Source organism: Protopterus annectens, chromosome 10.part0, assembly GCF_019279795.1.
Source record: "Protopterus annectens isolate FY-2018-M chromosome 10.part0, PAN1.0, whole genome shotgun sequence".
NCBI lineage: Eukaryota > Metazoa > Chordata > Ceratodontiformes > Protopteridae > Protopterus > Protopterus annectens.
In genome coordinates this window covers 1,226,588,669-1,226,607,376 of record NC_056744.1, presented here as the reverse complement: position 1 = coordinate 1,226,607,376, position 18,708 = coordinate 1,226,588,669, and the positions used below count along the sequence as shown (strand labels likewise).

General features: G+C 42.2%; 1 protein-coding gene across 1 annotated transcript in view; it reads left to right on the top strand.

The window, feature by feature from the left end:
* Window positions 1–18,708, top strand: part of TUT4 (terminal uridylyl transferase 4) — a 3,240,181-nt gene that overhangs the window by 2,187,960 nt on the left and 1,033,513 nt on the right. The window contains exon 20 of the mRNA XM_044086854.1: window positions 18,399–18,512. Within this exon, the coding sequence (XP_043942789.1) occupies window positions 18,399–18,512 (114 nt within the window). The remainder of the gene's footprint in view (window positions 1–18,398; window positions 18,513–18,708) is intronic.

The following is an 18,708-nucleotide window of genomic DNA, read 5'->3' as shown; positions in this document are numbered from 1 at the left end:
TGACAGAGTCATACTTGTACTTGTTGTGGAGTGATCTGAGTGCATGTGTTGTGTTGGATCCTGGCACCCAACAGACAGCTGACACCTTCTCCTTATTCAACCTAGTGAGTGGGACATCAGTGTGACTCACTGTCAAGTCATCAATGATTAGTGTATTGGCAAGCTGTTTTGCCATAGGGGTTTAGGTTGAGGGACACACTGTGTAGGTGAGCTATGTATCTTGTGATTTGTGCTGTGCTGTGGTGGCCGAGTGCATTTCTGATTTGGAGGTCTCTGCTGTTTGGGTAGATTTCTATTGAGAGCCTCCACAAAGGTAGGTGTGTGGTTTGTGTTTTTATGTGAAAGCTGTGATAGTAGTTGTTCTGGACAGCTATGTGTTCCATGTGGTGTGGTGCAGGTGTTGACCTTCTCTTGAAGCTATTCTGGTCTTAGCTGGAGAGTGCATGTCTTCCAGCTTGGATATATAAGTGCATCTCTCACACGTCTGAGTGTTGGGAGGTAAAAGGAGAGGGTTGTTTGTGTACATGAGGCAGTGGCTACACTGCCTCAAAATGCCCAAGTTCACCAGGTTAATAGGAGAAAGCACAGGTAAATGACCTTTAACCATGCCAGGAGGGATGGCCATTATTAATAAGTACTGGAGCTGTTTCCTTATAGGGTGTTTAGTGCTGTTAGCACTTTTGTGTGCTACAATAAGTGTTACAAGAAACCAGATGGGGGTCACTTAACTCTGCACCATAAAGCCTGGCTAGATGTAACAAAAGACAGCTGGGTGCATATAATTATTTCCAGAGGTTATATAATTCCCTTTTCCCTACCTCCTCCATTATCAAGATAATTTCCCATTGTTCCACCCAGTCAGAGGAAAGCAGAAGCACTGGAAATTCAAAAGTTACTAAGAAAGCCATCCAAGGAGTCCCACCAGACCAAATAGAATCTGGAAGTCAATCAAGATTCTTTTTAATGCCAAAGAAAACAGGGGACTGGCAACCAAAACATGGTCACTGTTCATTCCATTCTGCCCTTTCTAGGCAAGGATGACTAGATGTGCTCGATATGTCTTCAGGATGCATACTATCACATAAAGATGAACAGACGATGCAGAAGGTATTTATGCTTCTGGCTGGAAGCCAGTCATTATCAGTTCAGAGCTCTGTCCTTTGGCTTCACCACAGCCCTCAAGGTGTTCACCAAGTGAATGGCGGTGGTAGCAGCTCACTTGAGACTGCAAGGATTGCAGGTGTTTCCTTGTTTTAGATGACTGGCTCATTACTGCCTCAACCAAGAATCGACCGATAAAAGCACGAGATTAGGTGGTACAGATTTGTTCATATCTCAGAGTAACCATAAATTACAAGTCTCACTTACAGCCAACATAGACATTAGAAATCATAGGATCAGTGTTCAACACAGTATCTGTGGTAGCTTCTCTTCCTCTATCAGGAGTGCAAACGATAAGAATGCAGGTCAGGAAAATGATTTGTAGGACTAGAATTTCAGCCCAATTGATTCTACAAGCCCTGGGGTCTGTGTCAGCAGCAATAATTTTAGTTCCTTTAGTGAGATTCCACATGAGAATTCTAAAATGGATGCTAGCAGTACTGTGGTCAATACTTTCTCAGCCTATATTAGTGAAGATAAGAATAACTCAAGTAAGCAAAAGATACCTTTGCTGGTGCATGCAATCGCAACAGTTATTACAAGGTCATCCTTTCATCCTCCCTCAGCTCAAGGCCATAGTGCCCACATATGCTTCCTAGATTAGATGGGGGTCATTTTCTGGGGAAAACGGTCCAAGGCACTTGTTCCCCTGAAGAGGCTAACTTGCAAATCAGTGTTCTGGAGATGAGAGCAGTGCTTCTGCCATTGCAGGCATTCCAAGACTCTCTCCCTCTTGGAACAATTGCAGTGCAGACAGACAATGTCAGTAGTTTGGTACATCAGCAGACAGGGGGGAAACCAGGTCTTATCCCATATGTCGAGAAGCCATCAGAGTATAGCAATGGGCGGTATCTCACATCTGCTTTCTAATGGCAATACATATTATGGGGAAGTCCAAAGTGATAGTAGACAAACTGAGCAGGTCCAAGAAAACACAAGTCCAGGCACTTTACCAGTATTCTTTTTCCTTTTAATTGCACAAGATCTGGTACCTCGGCCTTTCACCTTCACGGATCACGAAGTGTGTATGCTTCAAACATCTTTTTATACATATGAATACACATTAAAAGGCAATTAGCGCAAACAATTTATCCAATTATTTAATTATTCAATTTCATCAGTTTTTCAATATTACATCAAATTCATCACATTTCACTGAAAAAAAATTTATAAATCTATATCCAAAATATTATATAAATATATATGTAAATACAAAATATGAAATTTTCTTATCACAAACATATTTTATTTTTTTATATATTTTTTACAAAACCATAAATGATTATTTAACTATTAGTTCATATGATTACTATCTAAATAGCCAGTTCTAGATCAAGTCCAAAGGGCTTTAAAGTTCCAAATTTTAAAATCATTTTAGTCTCTAATTCAAGTAACCTATAAAGATATTCACTCCCTCCCATGGAAAAAGGCTTACCCAAAACACTAAATTTTTTTCAGTGAAATGTGATGAATTTGATGTAATATTGATAAACTGATGAAATTGAATAATTAAATAATTGGATAAATTGTTTGCGCTAATTGCCTTTTAATGTGTATGCATATGTATAAAAAGATGTTTGAAGCATACACACTTTGTGATCCGTGAAGGCGAAAGGCCGAGGTACCAGATCTTGTGCAATTAAAAGGAAAAAGAATACTGGTAAAGTGCCTGGACTTGTGTTTTCTTGTTTTGCTTGTGACCTTTTAAGGTGTTTGGAACCAAACTGAGCAGGTCCATCTTACTACCTCACTAGTTATCTCTCAACAGTTAAGTGACGGATATGATTTTCAGTCAGTGTGGCCAGCCTTGCTGTAATCTTTTTGCCTCTCCCCTAATCAACAAGTGCAGCAGCTTTTTTGCTCTTATCCCGCCACCGCAGCAATCACAGAGGGATGCTATACTCCACGATTGGCCCCCCAGTCTCCTGTATGCTTATCATCTAACTCCTCTAATTCCCAAATTTCTTCAAAAAGCAGCCTGGTTGAAGAGCAAGGTCATCCTCATTGCACCTTGCTGACCTTGACAGATTTGGTTTCCCCTTACTTTTGCTTCATCTACTATGTTCACCTTGGATTCTGGATCCAATTCCAGACCTTCTGCCTCACCCAACAGGCATGATTCACCTGGATATCTCAAACTTCAAGCTAACAGAGTGGTTTCTCCAATTCCTTTAATAGCCAGAAAACCAATACTGTCTTCCCCGTCTGTTCCATACTTTTAACTTACCATAAATCCTCTACTAAGAAACTCTACAGGAGTAAATGGAAAAGATCAGTTTGTTGGACAGAACAAAATCAGATAGACCCCTTCTTAACTCTAATTCAGTCTGTTCTGGAATTTTTGGTGAAGGTGCTAGCTCATCAGCTATTAAAGTCTGTCTGGCAGCAATTTCTAACTTTCATGCAGGATTTCAAAGTTCTTTACTAGCCTTTGTGAGGGGTACTGTCTTGCTAAGACCCCCCTTATAAGGACCCCATGCCACCATGGGATTTACATTTGGTGCTGCAAAACTTAATTCATTCTCCCTCTGAACCAGCAGCTAATTGTGGTCTTAAATTCCTGACCTGGAAAACTCTCTTTTTAGTGGCAATTACATCTGCTAGAAGAATTTCAGAAATTCCAGCATTATCTACTAAACCTTCATATTTGATTTTTCATAAGGATAGGGTCTTGTCACTTTCCAGTGCTTCCTTCCTTCCTAAGGTGGTGTCAGAATCCAACATCAACCAATCCATTAACTTGCCAGTATTCATTCCAAAATTTACAAATACAGGGGAATATATGCTGCACTTGTTGGATGTTCATAATTACATTTCTACTTACAGAGAACAAAAGCAATTAGAATGACAGATCGACAATTTGTTTCCTTTGCACATACTAAATTGAGCAAATCAGTTACAAAGCTAGCTCCAGCTAGATGGTTGACGGACTGCATTTCTTTTATCTATAACAAATATAATCTCCCCTTACCAAAGCCATTAAAGACTCTATCAACGAGATCTATGGCAGCTTCCTCTGTTTTCCAGTCTAGAGCTTCTATGGACAACATATGTGTGGCTGCAACCTGGTCAAATCTTCATACTTTTATCACTCATTACAAAGTAGATCTGGTCTTGAGGGGAAGAGCAGCCTTTAGCTTGACCATACTCAGAAATATCTTTCCTTAGAATCCACCCAGGATTTTAGATAGCTGGGGACTCTGTCCCGTTAGTTGAGTACTGAATGAAAATTGACAACATCAGATAAAGAAGTTATGCACTTACCATAACATTCCATCTTTGTTGCCCATAGAGTGGCCACCTTTCATTGTGGCAAAAACCGAACAAAAGCCACACCCTAGCACCTTCCATAACCATGCCCATTCACATCCCCTCTCGCCGCCCATTTCATGACGTTGTCACAGATAAAGAGGAATGCCTTCTTTATCCCATTTCAGATGCTTTTTTCTGCCAGTTTCCTCTGCTTTTCTGTAAAAAAGCATAGTAAATCTACAGATGTATCAAACTGATAGTCTGTTTCTTTTTTAAACAGTATACCGGATTTTATACAGTATTTTTCAGACTACCGGTTTTATTTCAAGATAGTCCAGAAAAAAATGGATAGGTGGCAATGCTAGTTGCCTATTTTCATTCTTTGTCACCTCCCTACCCACCAACCCCCCCTTCCATATTTAATGAATGAGTTCTGGAGGAACAAGAAGCTTCAAGGACATCAATGTTCTTTGTACTGAACTCCATTAATGGCATATCAGTTGTAGTCATCATTTCAAGTAGCAAACAATATCTGAGAGATGTTAGGGGTTTGTACATTATGGGTAGTGAAGGAGCGTGAGAGTTTTTTGGAGGCCACAAACTAGTGTGACAGTCGAGTCGGATCGGAGGATCAAATCTGAACCCATTAGTTGAGCAACAATGAAAATGGAAAACACAGATGGAACATTATGGTGACTACATAACTTCTTTTTTCTTTAACTTTTGTCTGCAACATCTTTTGTGATAACCCATTACCATTGTCTGTCAGGCTCATTTCTAAACTGATTCCCTCAGCCTCAAAAAAAAGGAAAAAATGTCTGCACTTTTTTGCCACATATAGTCCTGTTGGTTACTGACATTTTATCTGTAATGTTTTTTTTAATGGTTGCTTAATTAGAATTAATTTAATATACCCACTGTTGTCTTTTCTGTCCATCTAATCCTGTGGATTATTCAAACCAATACTGGCGCACTCAGAATCTTCAGTGTTGAGCTCCACCTCCTCTACTCATAACTCCCTGCTTTAACTGCCTCTTTTTAGATCTCATTTGCCACCATGTAGCTCAGATAGTGGACAGAAAACGCCACCAAGAGTTTCCATTTAAAAAAATTCTCAAGATTTTTTTTTCTCTTTTTGCTCTGTGCTTGCTCCGCCATTATTTAGTTCTTTGTATATAGTGTTAGCTTTAGCAAGTATTAGAATGCTTTGTTAGAATATTCTTTTTTTTCCAGTAGATAGATCGGTACCATTAGGTGCTTTCTTTTCTGTGGTTAAAAAAATTACTTTCCTTTTTTCTTCAGTATTATAGCAGTGTGTTTGTTAGTTTTTGGGTTTACAGTAGTGTGTTTATTATAAGGTACTTACTGGTTGATATCAGTTCTAGATTTTGTGTAGTGTGATAGCTGTTTTTCCCTAAAGCATTAACTGCTTTTATCCCTTACTTTTCAGACAGGATGGACAAAGTTTTGGGGGTCAAGTAGTGTGTCATCTGTAGGAATAAATTGCCCCCATAGGATTCCTTAGACAGGTGCATATACTGTTTGGGTGCAATGTATTTGGATGTCAAGTGGATGTTGAGCGTCAGGCCTGTGCCTGATTTGGCAACAGAGCTCTGACAGAAATAAAGGTGAAATTGGTGATGAAAGGCTTTCTCCAGCCCTCAGCTGCTGCATCTTTGTCTCCCTTTCTGAGCAAGAAGACACATAAAAAGGAGTATGAAAAATCTAAGGAAGAGGAATCTAAGTGTAAAGACAAAGAAGGGAAAGAGCACAGACGCTCATCCACTTCCCATTAGGGCCAACCAGGGCAGGGCCTAAGGTTCATTGACACTGTGTCCTTTGTTGCCACATCAACACAGATCCTGTGTTGTTATGGTCCTGGTGTTGGAGTCATCCATCTCTTTTATCCTTAGCATTCCCAGCCATTTCCTGTCCAAGGACCATTCCACCTCTTCAGGCAGATTTCATCTCCCCCTTTTGCTTGATAACCCCAGCGGAGTGTTCTCCAGGACACACACTCCCTCCACTTCTCAGGTCCAAACATCACCTTTCCAGATCCAAACTTCAGATCTGATGACTAAGAGATCATCTAAGCCACCCTATGTGGCTTCTTTGAAGTCTTCTAGGTTGACCGGGAGCCTTAAGTCACCTGATTTAGAGCAGCTAATGTGTTTCTTTCATCAGGCCCAGATGTACGTAGGGATCATACCTGACTCCTTAGCACTGAGGCCTGAGGCTACTGTTCTTTCGGCTCCCAGTTTGTGGTTCCTCTCTGATCCCTTTGGTTCCAGGACTGTTATATCCAACTGCTTAGCCTCCCACCCTCCCTCCTGGCTGCACCAACAGCTTGACGACTACTGCCGTAGACTCTGTTCTTGGCATTTCTTAATCCCGCACTGTTGTAGCCGAGTGGTTGGGATTAGTGCTCCAGGGTCTGGGTTGGCCTTTTGGGTTTCAGAATCATCCCTCCCTCTGGGCTCTTTAGCTGTCAATAGATCAACTCCAGTCTCATCATCAGAGCTGGCTGACTTGAGGAACTCTGTCCATTCCCCTTTGTTGAGAGGCCATGAAGGCTTGTCAATGGACAATGTCCTCTCAGTGAGTTCTCATCACAACACATATCCCAGGGAAATCCAGCATCCTGCTGGAAATTCTGGGCAGACACCTTCTTCTGCCTCACGAGCGGTCCGTGAATTTGGAGATAGGAGTATGGATTTTCAGTCACTGGACATCCTTCTGCTGTGATCTGTTTGCTTCCCTGTCCAACACAACGTGTATCAGTTTCTATGCTCTGATCCTGCCAGAGGGGCTGTCACAAAGGGATGCTGTTCTGTGTGCTTGGCCCCAGGTCTTCTTATATTCTTATCCTCTGACTCCTCCGATAATCAAGCTTCTTTAGAAAGCAGCTAATTTCAAAGTGACTGCCATCCTTATCACCCCATTCTAGCCCTTATAAGTTTGGGTCATCATTCATTATCTTTCACACCCTCCCTGGGTTCTGAACCCTGTTTCAGGTTGACTTTCCATCCTTCAGGCTTCCTTGCCCAAACATTCACTCCCTCAATTCAAATGATGGCCAGGGATCCCAAGCTCTCTGAGAGATAGTTATTCACATCCTATCTTCCTCCTAGAAGCCTTCAGCCAGGAGGTTTGCACTAGTAAATGGAAGAATTTTTCCATCTGGGCCTCTTTAAAGGGCTTTAGATACTTTCTCTTCACTTTTAGATGCTGTCCTGGATTTTTTTCAGTGGTCTTTTTCACTCTGGTCTTTGTTATTCTACTATTAAAAGTGCAATTAGCTGCCATTTCCAGCTTTCACAGTGGCATGGAAGCTACACTTGTGGTGGCTACTACACTGCTCCAAGACTTTTTGAGAGGTACTTTTTTATTACATCCTCCAGTTTATGACCCAGTTCCTCTTTGCGATCTCAGTCTGCTTTTGCAAGTTCCCACCAGAACCACCTTTGAATAGCAGCCACAGTGTCAAGTATTTTGTTGAGGAAAGTTTTTGGAGGTAATAGCCAATCTGTTAGCTGACCGATTTGGATCAGATGTCACCCCCCCCCCCCCCCGCTCCAAAGTATACATGCCATCATTCCTCAGCCTGCTACATCAAGACAGCAGGTCATGTCTGCGCTCTGTAACGCTAAAATTATGGCATCAATGGGCCCTGACAACATCCCAGGTTGCCTTTTAAATAATTTAAAATGTGACCTAGCAGACCCATTTGGATCCCTATTTAACCTCAGCTTCCAGACAGGCTATGTTCCGGCAGAATGAAGGACAGCACCAGTCATTTCCCTGCACAAAGGGGGTCAGTCATTCATCCTAATCAGTTATAGATCCATAAGCCTGACTAGCCTCATCTCTTAGGCCATGGAAAGAGTCGTCATGGACCTTATCAACAAGGACATAGGTACCTTATCAACAAGGACATAGGTAATCTGCAGACGCTGTACCCATCCTAGTTTGGATTTGTTAAGGGTAGATGATGTCTGTTAAATTTGGCTGACTTCTTTGAAAGGTCACCAAGGCCTTGTATGAGGGAAACACTGTGTGTACTGCCTAGCTTGACCTGGCCACGGTATATGACACAGTTCCCTGCTCAGGTATTGTAGAGAAACTCACTCAACTGAGCATAAACCCCTGTGTCAATAGGTGGGTAGCCAACTAGTTCACCGACGGGACACATGCTGTCAAAGTGTGTGTATTCACCGCAAGATGCCAGTCACCACTGGTGTACCACAGGGTTCTGCACTAGGCCTTCTCCTGTACAGTAACTTATTTTTCAGAAGTCAAGGCAAATGTAGAAGGCCTTTGGCAGACCATGTTTGTGGATAACTACAGTTTGGGGGCCATCAGTGAATCTCCGAACGATACTGCTATACTGCAGAAAGGATTAATGCAGACAAATGATTGATGCCAAAGCCATGGATTGAAACTAAATGCAAAAAAAAATGCATAATTTTTCCCTTTGGGAAAGCAAATACCCCACATAATTTACAGTATAGGTGGGTCCACCCCTAAGAGTAGATCCCGTGGTACATGATCTAGGTACTCAGGTTGATAGTAATATGAACTTCAACCACCATGTGTTCACAGTGTGAAAAAGTCCTTTTATCTGGCACAACTCATAAGTAAGGATATTGCATCTAGATCAAAGGGCATTATAATTTTATTGTACTCGGCCCTCATCAGACCAGTAATTGAGTAAAATGCACTCTTTTGCATGTCACTCACTAGGTTCATAGGTAGGTACTAGGCTATCTGCCCGAAGGCATTTATAAGCCTAGCTGGAATGTGTTGGCTTTCGCCACCCCCTTAGATTAGTTCCATGTGCCTCTGTCCAGTAGAGCCATTGAAGTGATCCCTGGGGTAAACTTTCTGTTTCCCATCCACTTGTCAAGGTTTCTCTTGAAGAGGGTTAGCGAGGAGCTCTGCCAAATGTAGATTGTAATCTTGTTCCAGAGCATGAGAAGTCTCTGGGACAGGAATCTATCCCTCCGGCATGTCCTATTTATTGTTGTGGTGAGGTTTAGATCCCTGGAGCATGTGGCTCGAGGGGATACGGTTTTCTTTAAGTGGAGCATGTCCATCAATTCTGGGTTGGATATGGCCTTCTATGTCAGGCAGAGATCACCTCTGAGTAGGCGGTATGCAACCGAGTACAGCTGGAGTTTCTTCAGTTGAGCTGCATAGAGCATCTGCTTGAGGCCAGTGATCCTCTTGGTGAGGTACTTCTGTGGACTTTCCAGCTGTTGCAGGTGTCTTGTAAGGTACATCCCAAATGGGGCATTGTACTCTATGATGGGTCTGATGAGTGATGCATAGAGGGGCCCAATGACCTCTTTCGATCTGGATGCAAACCCTTTTGTGATTAGGTGGGCCACATAGAATGATTTTCTAACCACTATGGCAAAATGATTATCAAAGGAGAGGTTACTATCTACTTGGGTCCTCAGATCCCTAATTACGTATTCCATATTTAGGGGGCTACCATCTATGTGGTAGTTTGTGGGTACTTTGTTTTTTCCAAAGGGGATGACTATGCACTTTTTGGCATTTAGCTTGAGGCCATGGTTTTGACACCAGGTATCTGTCTCAGTGAGACCCTTTTGGAGGATGTCTGTGTTAGTCGGAGAGTCAGTTATAGCCCCTAGTTTGCAGTCATCTGCGAACTTGGTCAGCCATAGTCCTCCTGTTCTTGCCTGTACCTCTGAGAAGTATATGCCGAACAGGAGGGGTCCTAGGACTGAGCCCTGGGGAACGCCACTTGTAACAGGTTTAGAGTCAGATCTAGCTCCCGCAACTCTAACCATGTGGGTTCTGTCTGTGAGCCAGCTGGCAACCCATCTTGTGACGTAGAGGTTTATGTTCAGGCTGGTGAGCTTGTCTATAATACCCGAGTGGGGAATGGTGTTGAAGGCCTTTGCAAGGTCTAGGTAGGCTGTGTGGACCAATCATCTATAGCCTTGGTAACTGTCTCAAAGAAGTCCACCAGGTTTAGGAGGCATGATCTGCCCTTAACAACGCCGAACTGGGTAGGGTCCAGTGTTCAGAGGTTTCCAATGTCTTTGTTAATGAGATCCATGATGATGCATTCCATAGCTTTGCAGACCAAGCTAGTCAGGCTTATAGGGCGATAGTTCCCAGGGTCCGTTGTGGCTCCACCTTTGTGGAGTGGAGTAACCATTGCTGTGCGCCACTCTGTGGGCACGTAGCCTGTGGAGAGGCTGAGTTTAAACAGTGTGTTTAGGTATGGGGGTTAGTTCATCTTTGAGCTCATGTAGGATGCAGCCTGGGACACCATCCGGTCCCATTGATGCTGTGTTTTTGGCTTTGGAGAGGGCTGTTTTAACCTGAGTGTCTGTGATTTCAGGGGCTTTGGAGATGGCTGTTTTAACCTGAGTGTCTGTAATTTCAGGGGTAGTACATTCTTCTGGTATAGTTATGGGCCCTTTTGGGGGTGAGAGGGGGGTGAAGTTTGCACTGAACCTGTCTGCCAGGATGTTGGCTATATTGGTTGGCTCAATGTATTTTGTGCCATTCTGCACTAACTCTGAGCAGATCAGAGAATTGCCACTTAGATTCTTGACATAGCTAAAGAATGCCTTGTGGTTATCTTTGTAGTCCATGGCAATTTTTCCTTCTAAGCTAGCCTTGGATGATTTTATGAGGGAACGTAGTTTCTTGCTGATACTGATAAGGGATGTCTTCCCTTCTTGGGATTTTACTCTTTTCTGTACTAGTTTCCTCCTTCTGTTGTATAGCTTGTTTATGGCAGGGGTCCACCAGACTGGTTTCCTTTTCTTGGAGGAGTGAGTCTTGATTTTGTTTGGGATAGCACGATCCATGCATTCTTGTAGGTGCCCGTAGAGTGCATTAGTAAAGGAATTTGCATCTTGAACAGCATTATCCTTTAGCATGGGGGCTTTGAAACTTCCCACCTCGGTCTTAGGTAATGTGAAGTTTGCTTCTGAAAAGTTTTTCACGGTGGTTTCTTTGACCGGGGGTGGTGGCAGAATGTGGATATCCAGAGTGATTAGTTTATGGACAGATCTGACCGCCAAGGGGTTGACCTCCGGTGTGGAACACCATTCACCCATGTTGGTGATAACCAGGTCCAATATGTTGTCACCTCTGGTGGGGATGTTGACCAGTTGATCCAGGGCGTTTGAGTTTATAAATTCTAGGAAATGTTGGGCAAGGGAGATTGTACTTGAGTAGTTCTCCCAGATAATGTTTGGGTAATTGAAATCATCCAATATCAGGGTGTTTGGTAGGACCTTTATGTTTCCCAGTGTTTCCGGGAATGCGGAGTGGATCCTGGGACATGGTGGGTGATCTGTAGCAAGCTATAATTTGAATAGCAGTTTTGCCCATTGTTAGTTGCACGTGGATGATCTCTGAAGCATCGTGCTGTGTCACTAACCTGGAGGTGTGGGTATCCTTGATGAATGTGGATACTCTCCCCACCTTTTGTATGTCAGTCCGGGTTTTGTGGCTGAAATGTATGGTATGAGTTGTAGCCTGGTAGTGCTGGGGTGTTCTTTGGAGCCTTAAACCAGGTTTCTGTTACTGCACATATATTGATTTTCTCCATACTGAGGAGTGCCTCGAGTGCATGCATTTTGAGGTTTAGACTTCTGGCACTGAGTAGCAATACCCTCAGTTTTTTGTTACTTGTGCTATTTACGGTGGTGGGTTTGTCTTTTGAGCCTTGCCTAAAAAAGGCACTATGTGGGTGGGAAGAGCCTTGGCCAGTATTCGAAAGCCTAACTGTGACAGGTGCAAGCCGTCTGTAGTGAAGCAGCGTGGCTTGTCGAGCATGTCATCCCAGGCTGACAGACACTGGATCCCCTTTGAATGACACCAGAAGCTTAGCCAATTGTTGAAATTGATAATTCTTTTTCTCTATACCATGGTATAATTCTTGGTGAGGACAGGATGCTACTCAGGGTCAAGGTCATGCCGGCCTGGGCTACGTGGTCAGAGAGCTCCTCCGTGTCTCTTTTCATGTAATCCAGGGAGGTATGGCTCAGGTCATTCACACCAACATGGACAATGACAGAGTCATATTTGTACTTGTTCTGGAGTGACCAGAGTGCTTGTGTTATGTAGTGGAACTTGGCACCCAACAGGCAGCTAACAGTAACCTTCTCCTTATTCAGCCTAGTGAGTGGAACATCAGTGTGCCTGATTATAGAGTCACCTATTACTAGTGTGTTGAGTATGTTATTTTGCCTTAAGGGCTGTGATTGTGTGGCACACTGATTTTGTGAGGTATGTGTTTCATAGTTTGTGTTGGGGGGTGGAGGTTGCTTGGATGTCTGCTTTTGAGGTCCCTGTTGCTTCTGCAGATTTTTATTTAGAGCCTCTGAGTATGTTTTTGTGTATTTATGTGTGTTTTTTGCCGGTGCTGGTTTCATAGGTCTGTGTGAGACTGGTGGTGTGATGCAAGTAATTCCCTTCTCCTCTTGACTGCCTGGTCCAGTTTTGGGTTGAGAGAGCTTAGCCTCCAGTTTGACTGTATAGTTGCATCTCTCGCATGTATTAGTGTTTGGTGTAAAGAGGAGAGGGTTGTGTGTGTACATGAGGCAATTGTAACATTGCCTCAAAATGCCCAGATTCACCAGTTGGACCGGAGAGTACACCTGAAACTGCCCTTTGGACATACCTGGATAGGTACAGTGAACTGTTTACTGATTGGCTGGTAAGGTCGAATAGAGAGCCTTGTCCTTCTCTACAGTATGGGGGGGGGGTGTCTAGCGCTAACGTCTATTAGTGCTTGCTATGAGTTTTGAGCAAGTGCCGGTATGAGGTATGAGAAGTGAATGGTTTGAGTGCTTAAGTTGAAAGTTTGTCTAGTTCCAAGGGAAAAATTGAAGAGTAGACTTTGTGGGGCTGGGAATAGTTATAACCTAAACCAAGAAAAGAGCAGCAAGCAAGCAGGAAACAACCACGAGGAGTATAGTTATAACCTAGCTAACCGGCGCTGCCCGGCGCGCAGAACCACACAAATGTGGATTTTATATCAGGGAAATGAAAGAGATGGAAATTAGCCCAAAATGGCCAATAAACTACTAATTTCTGGGCTGAAACCACTCCTCCAGGGACAGATAGGCTGCTCAAAGCTCCCTCTTTCACAGTGAACAGCGAAACTTCCTTCTATCAAAGTAAGGTATAGGCAAACACAGAAACTTATTTCACAGCCCTAAATTCAGCGCTAACCTGAAAACTGGACTATACTAGCTTAGAAAGGCAGGAAAACACGTATCTTTTTTTTCAGAAAATAAAGCAGATACAATCAAAAAAACTCTTTAAATGCACAGAAATGGCTATCACACTTGAGTGTGTAGCCTACAACAGTTAAACAGGTAATTTAAACATAAAAACGACTTTGTTAATGTCCATGCAGTAAAATAAGTACAATATGTAGCTGAAACAAGCTTTTTAAATCACAGAAACTCTAGAAAAATCGGCGTTTTAGGCGGAATTAGCTAAAGGCAGCAAGAAAATACAGAAAAATGATAATCACTCCAAAGTCTCCCTTTTGTCTCTCTGCTGCTGTAGAACTCTGCAGGGCACCAGGGAGGAGCTTGCTGAGCTGTATACTAGCACAAAAACCTTGCAAATGTGGGTTTTATACCAGGCAAATGAAAGAGAAATTAGCCCAAAATGGCCAATAAACTACTAATTTCTGGGCTTAAACCACTCCTCCAGGGACAGATAGGCTGCTCAAACTCCCTCTCTCACAGTGAACAAAGAAACTTCCTTCTATCCAAGTAAGGTACGGGCAAACACAGAAAATTGTAAAACAGCCCTGAATTCAGCACTAACCTGAAAACTGGACTATACTAGCTTAGAAAGGTGGGAAAACAAGTATATATATATATTTTTTTTTTTTTCAGAAATTAAAGCAGATACAATCAAAAAACACTTTAAATGCACATAAATGGCTTTCACACTTGAGTGTGTAGCCTACACTAGATATCTGCAACAGCTGGAATAACACCAGAGGTTTTCTCACCAGGAAAGATACAGGGTGTTAAAAACAAGGCCTGTGAGGAAAGTTTGAAAGCTTTTTCACTGTATTCTGTCACCTACAGACCTGCTAAGGGGTCATGTGTGTCTGGCCTACAGGGCAGTCTCCAATCCAGCCCTGATGGAAGTGTTGCACATTTGTAACTCATACTGAACAAGGGTCAATTCATTTCAGGGTTACCTATATAAATGTTGGTTTTATGAAGCTTTTATAGTCTGAGGAACCAGAGTTATGTTACTGTGAAAGCGCTTACTACAATAAGGTGGCTGTGGATCTATTTATTTGGTGTCGTTTTGGTCTCACTTCTGATCCACTTTATTATTTATAATTATAAATTTACTCCTGGGGTGGCACCCAAGTCCCTCCTGGATAGAGACAGTCTGTATTAGATACTATAGCATATACTCATACCTCTGTGAACTTTGGGTCACTTAGCTATTGAAAATTGGGAAACTCTGGTTAAATATGACTAGGCTTGTAAGGACTCTTGGGTCGTTAACCTGGTAATCTCCTATGAACATGGGAACCTGTGGTGGCTGTTACATGAGCAAAAAGGGTTTCCTGTGTTCCTTATCTGGTTTTCCATAGAGATTACAGTATCCTTAACATCTAATCCTTTCTTCCTGCCCAAAGTTGCTTTTTAGTCAAATTTAAATCAATCCATTTATTTATCTGTTTTCTTTCTAAATTTCAGTAACAGGGGTGAATATTTGCTCCATTGTTTGGATATTCATAGACAACTGCATTTTTTTTGAACAGAGCCAAACATTTCAGAAAATCTAAACAGCATTTTGTTTCCTTTTCCAGAACAAGGCTTGGCAAACCTGTTTCCAAAGTGACCCTATCCAGATGGCTTTCCAATTGTATTTCCTTTGCATATTCATAGGCGGATACTAGGCTATTGGCCCTGAGGCCCTTATAAGCCTAGCCAAGAGTTTAGCCCATGGTTAGACAAATCAGCACCTGATGCCCCTGTCCAGCAGGGACACGGGTGGAATCCCAGGGTTATATTTTCTGTTTCCCATCCAGTTATCCAGGTTGCACTTAAAAAGGGGTAAAGAGGTACCCTACTTGATGTGGAGAGAAAGTCTGTTCCATAGATGGGAGAGTCTCTGGAACACAAATCTGTTCCACCACCAAGTCTTCTTGATGTCACAGATCAGGTTAAGGCCGCATGTGTGGGTTACTCGAATGGAGCTTGACTTGCGGATATGTAGCAAGTCCCATCGAGGTGGGGTCTGTGATCGCCTTGTATGCCAGACACAGGTCACCTCTGAGGAGTCTGTATGAAACTGAGTAGAGGGCTAGGGCTTTTAGCCTGTCTATGGTAGATGTTTGAGGTCCTGGATTCTCCTGGTGAGGAACCTCTGTGGTCTGTTCAGCTGCTGCATGCGCTTTGCAAGGTGCAAGGTATAAGTCCGGACTTGAATCCAATTGAGTTGCTGTGGCATGACCTTAAAAAGGTGGTTCATGCTTGGAAACCCTCCAATATGTCTGAATTAAAACAATTCTGAAAAGAAGAGTGGGCCAAAATTCCTCAACAGTGATGTGAAAGATTCATTGCCAGTTATCGCAAATGCTTGATTGCAGTTGTTGCTCCTAAGGGTGGCACAACCGGTTATTAGGTTTGGGGGCAATTACTTTTTCACATAGGGTCATGTAGGTTTGGATAGTTTTTTTTCCTTAATAAATAAAATCAGCAATTAAAAACTGCATTTTGTGTTTACTTGGGTTATCTCTGTCTAAAATTTATATTTGTTTGATGATCTGAAACATATGTGTGTGACAAACATGGAAAAAAATAAATAATCAGGAAGGGGCAAATACTTTTCCATTGCACTGTACCTGTCTGAGACACATAATCAATTAGTTAAGTCATGTCTCTCTTCATATAGTCTACAGAGGTCCATTTTAAGTCATTCATGCCAACATGGACTATGACAGAGTCATAACAGTACCTGCTGTTGAGAGACTTGAGTGCATATGTGATGTGGTGGATTCTAGCACCTCTCAGACAACTAACCGTGATGTTCTCCTTATCCAGCCTGGTGAGAGGCACATCTGTATGTCTCACAATGGAGTCTCCTATGGCTAATATATTGGGTTTATGGTGAAGCCTTAGTGGTGTGAGACACATGTGTGTGGACTGTGTGTGGTATGTGATGTGGAGGACTGTGGAGATCACGTGAGTTTTTGCCTCGGAGGTTTCCTTTGTTTAGGTATATTTATGTGGAGGACCTCCACATATGTAGGGCTGTGTTGTGTAGGTGTGGGTGGTTTGAGGTGTAGTGATTGTGATGACAACCTTTTCTGTGCCAGATATACTGGCTTGAGGGAGAGAGATCTAGGTTCCTAATGTAATCGCATGTCTCACAAATTGTGTTCCTAGGTGGAAGTAGTAGATGGTTGTCCGTGTACATGAGGCAGTTGTTGCACTGTCTCAGGATGCCCATATCAACCAGATTGGCAGTCGAAACTGTAAGAAATTGTCCATCCATATTTGTCAGAATCTGAGGGAGAAAGGCCAGGGAGAGCTAAGAGGTGGCTCTAAAGCCCAAGTGTTTAAACTAAAACTTAAGAGCTTAGAATAACACTTAAGAATAACACTTAACAATTTAGACAGGCTATAAACAAGCAGTAATAAATGCAACAGAAAACATGCAGTTGAGCACTTTAGAGAACAGGCAGCAAGTAACAGGAAAAAGCAAAGTAAGATAAAGTAACAGAGTAGTAGTAAGAAACACAAACTAGAAAAATATAAGCAGTTGAATAAAGTGTCTTTTTTTAATAAAGTGGAAAGGGAGAGGGCAGGAAGATAATTCAAGTTTAAAGAAGTAAGGGGTTTGGCCTTCCCAAATGATTTCTGTATTAGGTAGAATGAGCTAAAGAGATGGGACTAGAAGTGTCCCAGATCAGACTTACAGTAGGGGCGGGAAACTGCGAAAGCCACCAACTTTAAGAACACAACAGTAATAGGGTAGGAGAGTGGGAGGAAAAAAAATTCAGCACAGATAAGAAAACAAAATTCAGTCAGCAAATATATAAATAATTCAGTCAAGCAAAAATAGACAATGTAGAACACTGATCAGTTAAAGTGCCAAAGTATACTTATTATCTCTATATTTCCAGATTGTTTGAGAAGCACTCTCAGTCAGAACACAAGAAGATTCTAGCAATGATATGCAGGAGTTTCATACAAAGGTAATATTTTTATACCAGCAAGACATATTCCATGAAAGGAATTTTTTTCCCATTAAACATAGGACTTATTCCAATAGAGCAGTTGCCACTTCATCTGCATTTTTTTCTCAGGCTTGTATTGATATTTGTGATACATCTACTTAGTCTAACACTCATACCTTTGTGTCCCATTACACACTGGACATCCATTCTTGGTCTAGAGCTCCGTTTGGTTTCATTATTTTGCAAAGTGTACCCTGCTAGTGCCACCCTGTGGTTGTTCATGGACTGCGACTGTGTCCCACAGGTTGAGACGGATGTAAAAGACAATGTTGGATACAAAAGTTATGTACTTACCATAACAATAGATCCATGTTGTCTTCTTCCAACCTCCTCAACTATTCATCCATGCCCCCTCCAAACTGTCACCTTTTAGGCCTAGAAGCTATGTCTGAGAGGGTCCTTATGCTGCACTTGGCCTATTTCATGCATAAACCATTTATTTTCCATTGATCCATGGTTCTAAGATCATTCATGGGGCAAACTCAGTCTGAGAAGAGGCAGTTAGAGCAGGGAGTTATGAGGAGAAAAGGCTCCTGAACTGAAGATCCTGATAGTGCCAGCATCTGATCTGATAACCTACAGGTTAAGGACAGAAGATGACAACATGGATCTGTCATTGTGGTAAGTACACAACTTTCATTTTCTTATTGTTAAATTTGATCTCCTCTTCTCACACATTATTTTTTGTTGATTTCAGCGTTGTGATATTGGTGATGCTTCCAGAGGAAGCTTATCCTCTTATGCTTACATCCTTATGGTATTGTATTTTCTACAACAGAGAAAGCCACCTGTCATCCCAGTTCTACAAGAGGTTGGTACTGAAAAGCAAAGTACATTATTTTTATACATTTTACCACTGAAAACACAGTAGACATCTAAGCAACACTGAACTATATGTTTAGACTGTGATGTGATAAGACAAAATTGTAAATCATTTGATATGTGCAAACCTATGACATCCATCATGCATCCAGTCATCTGCAGTGAGACTTTGAAGTGGTTTGAGA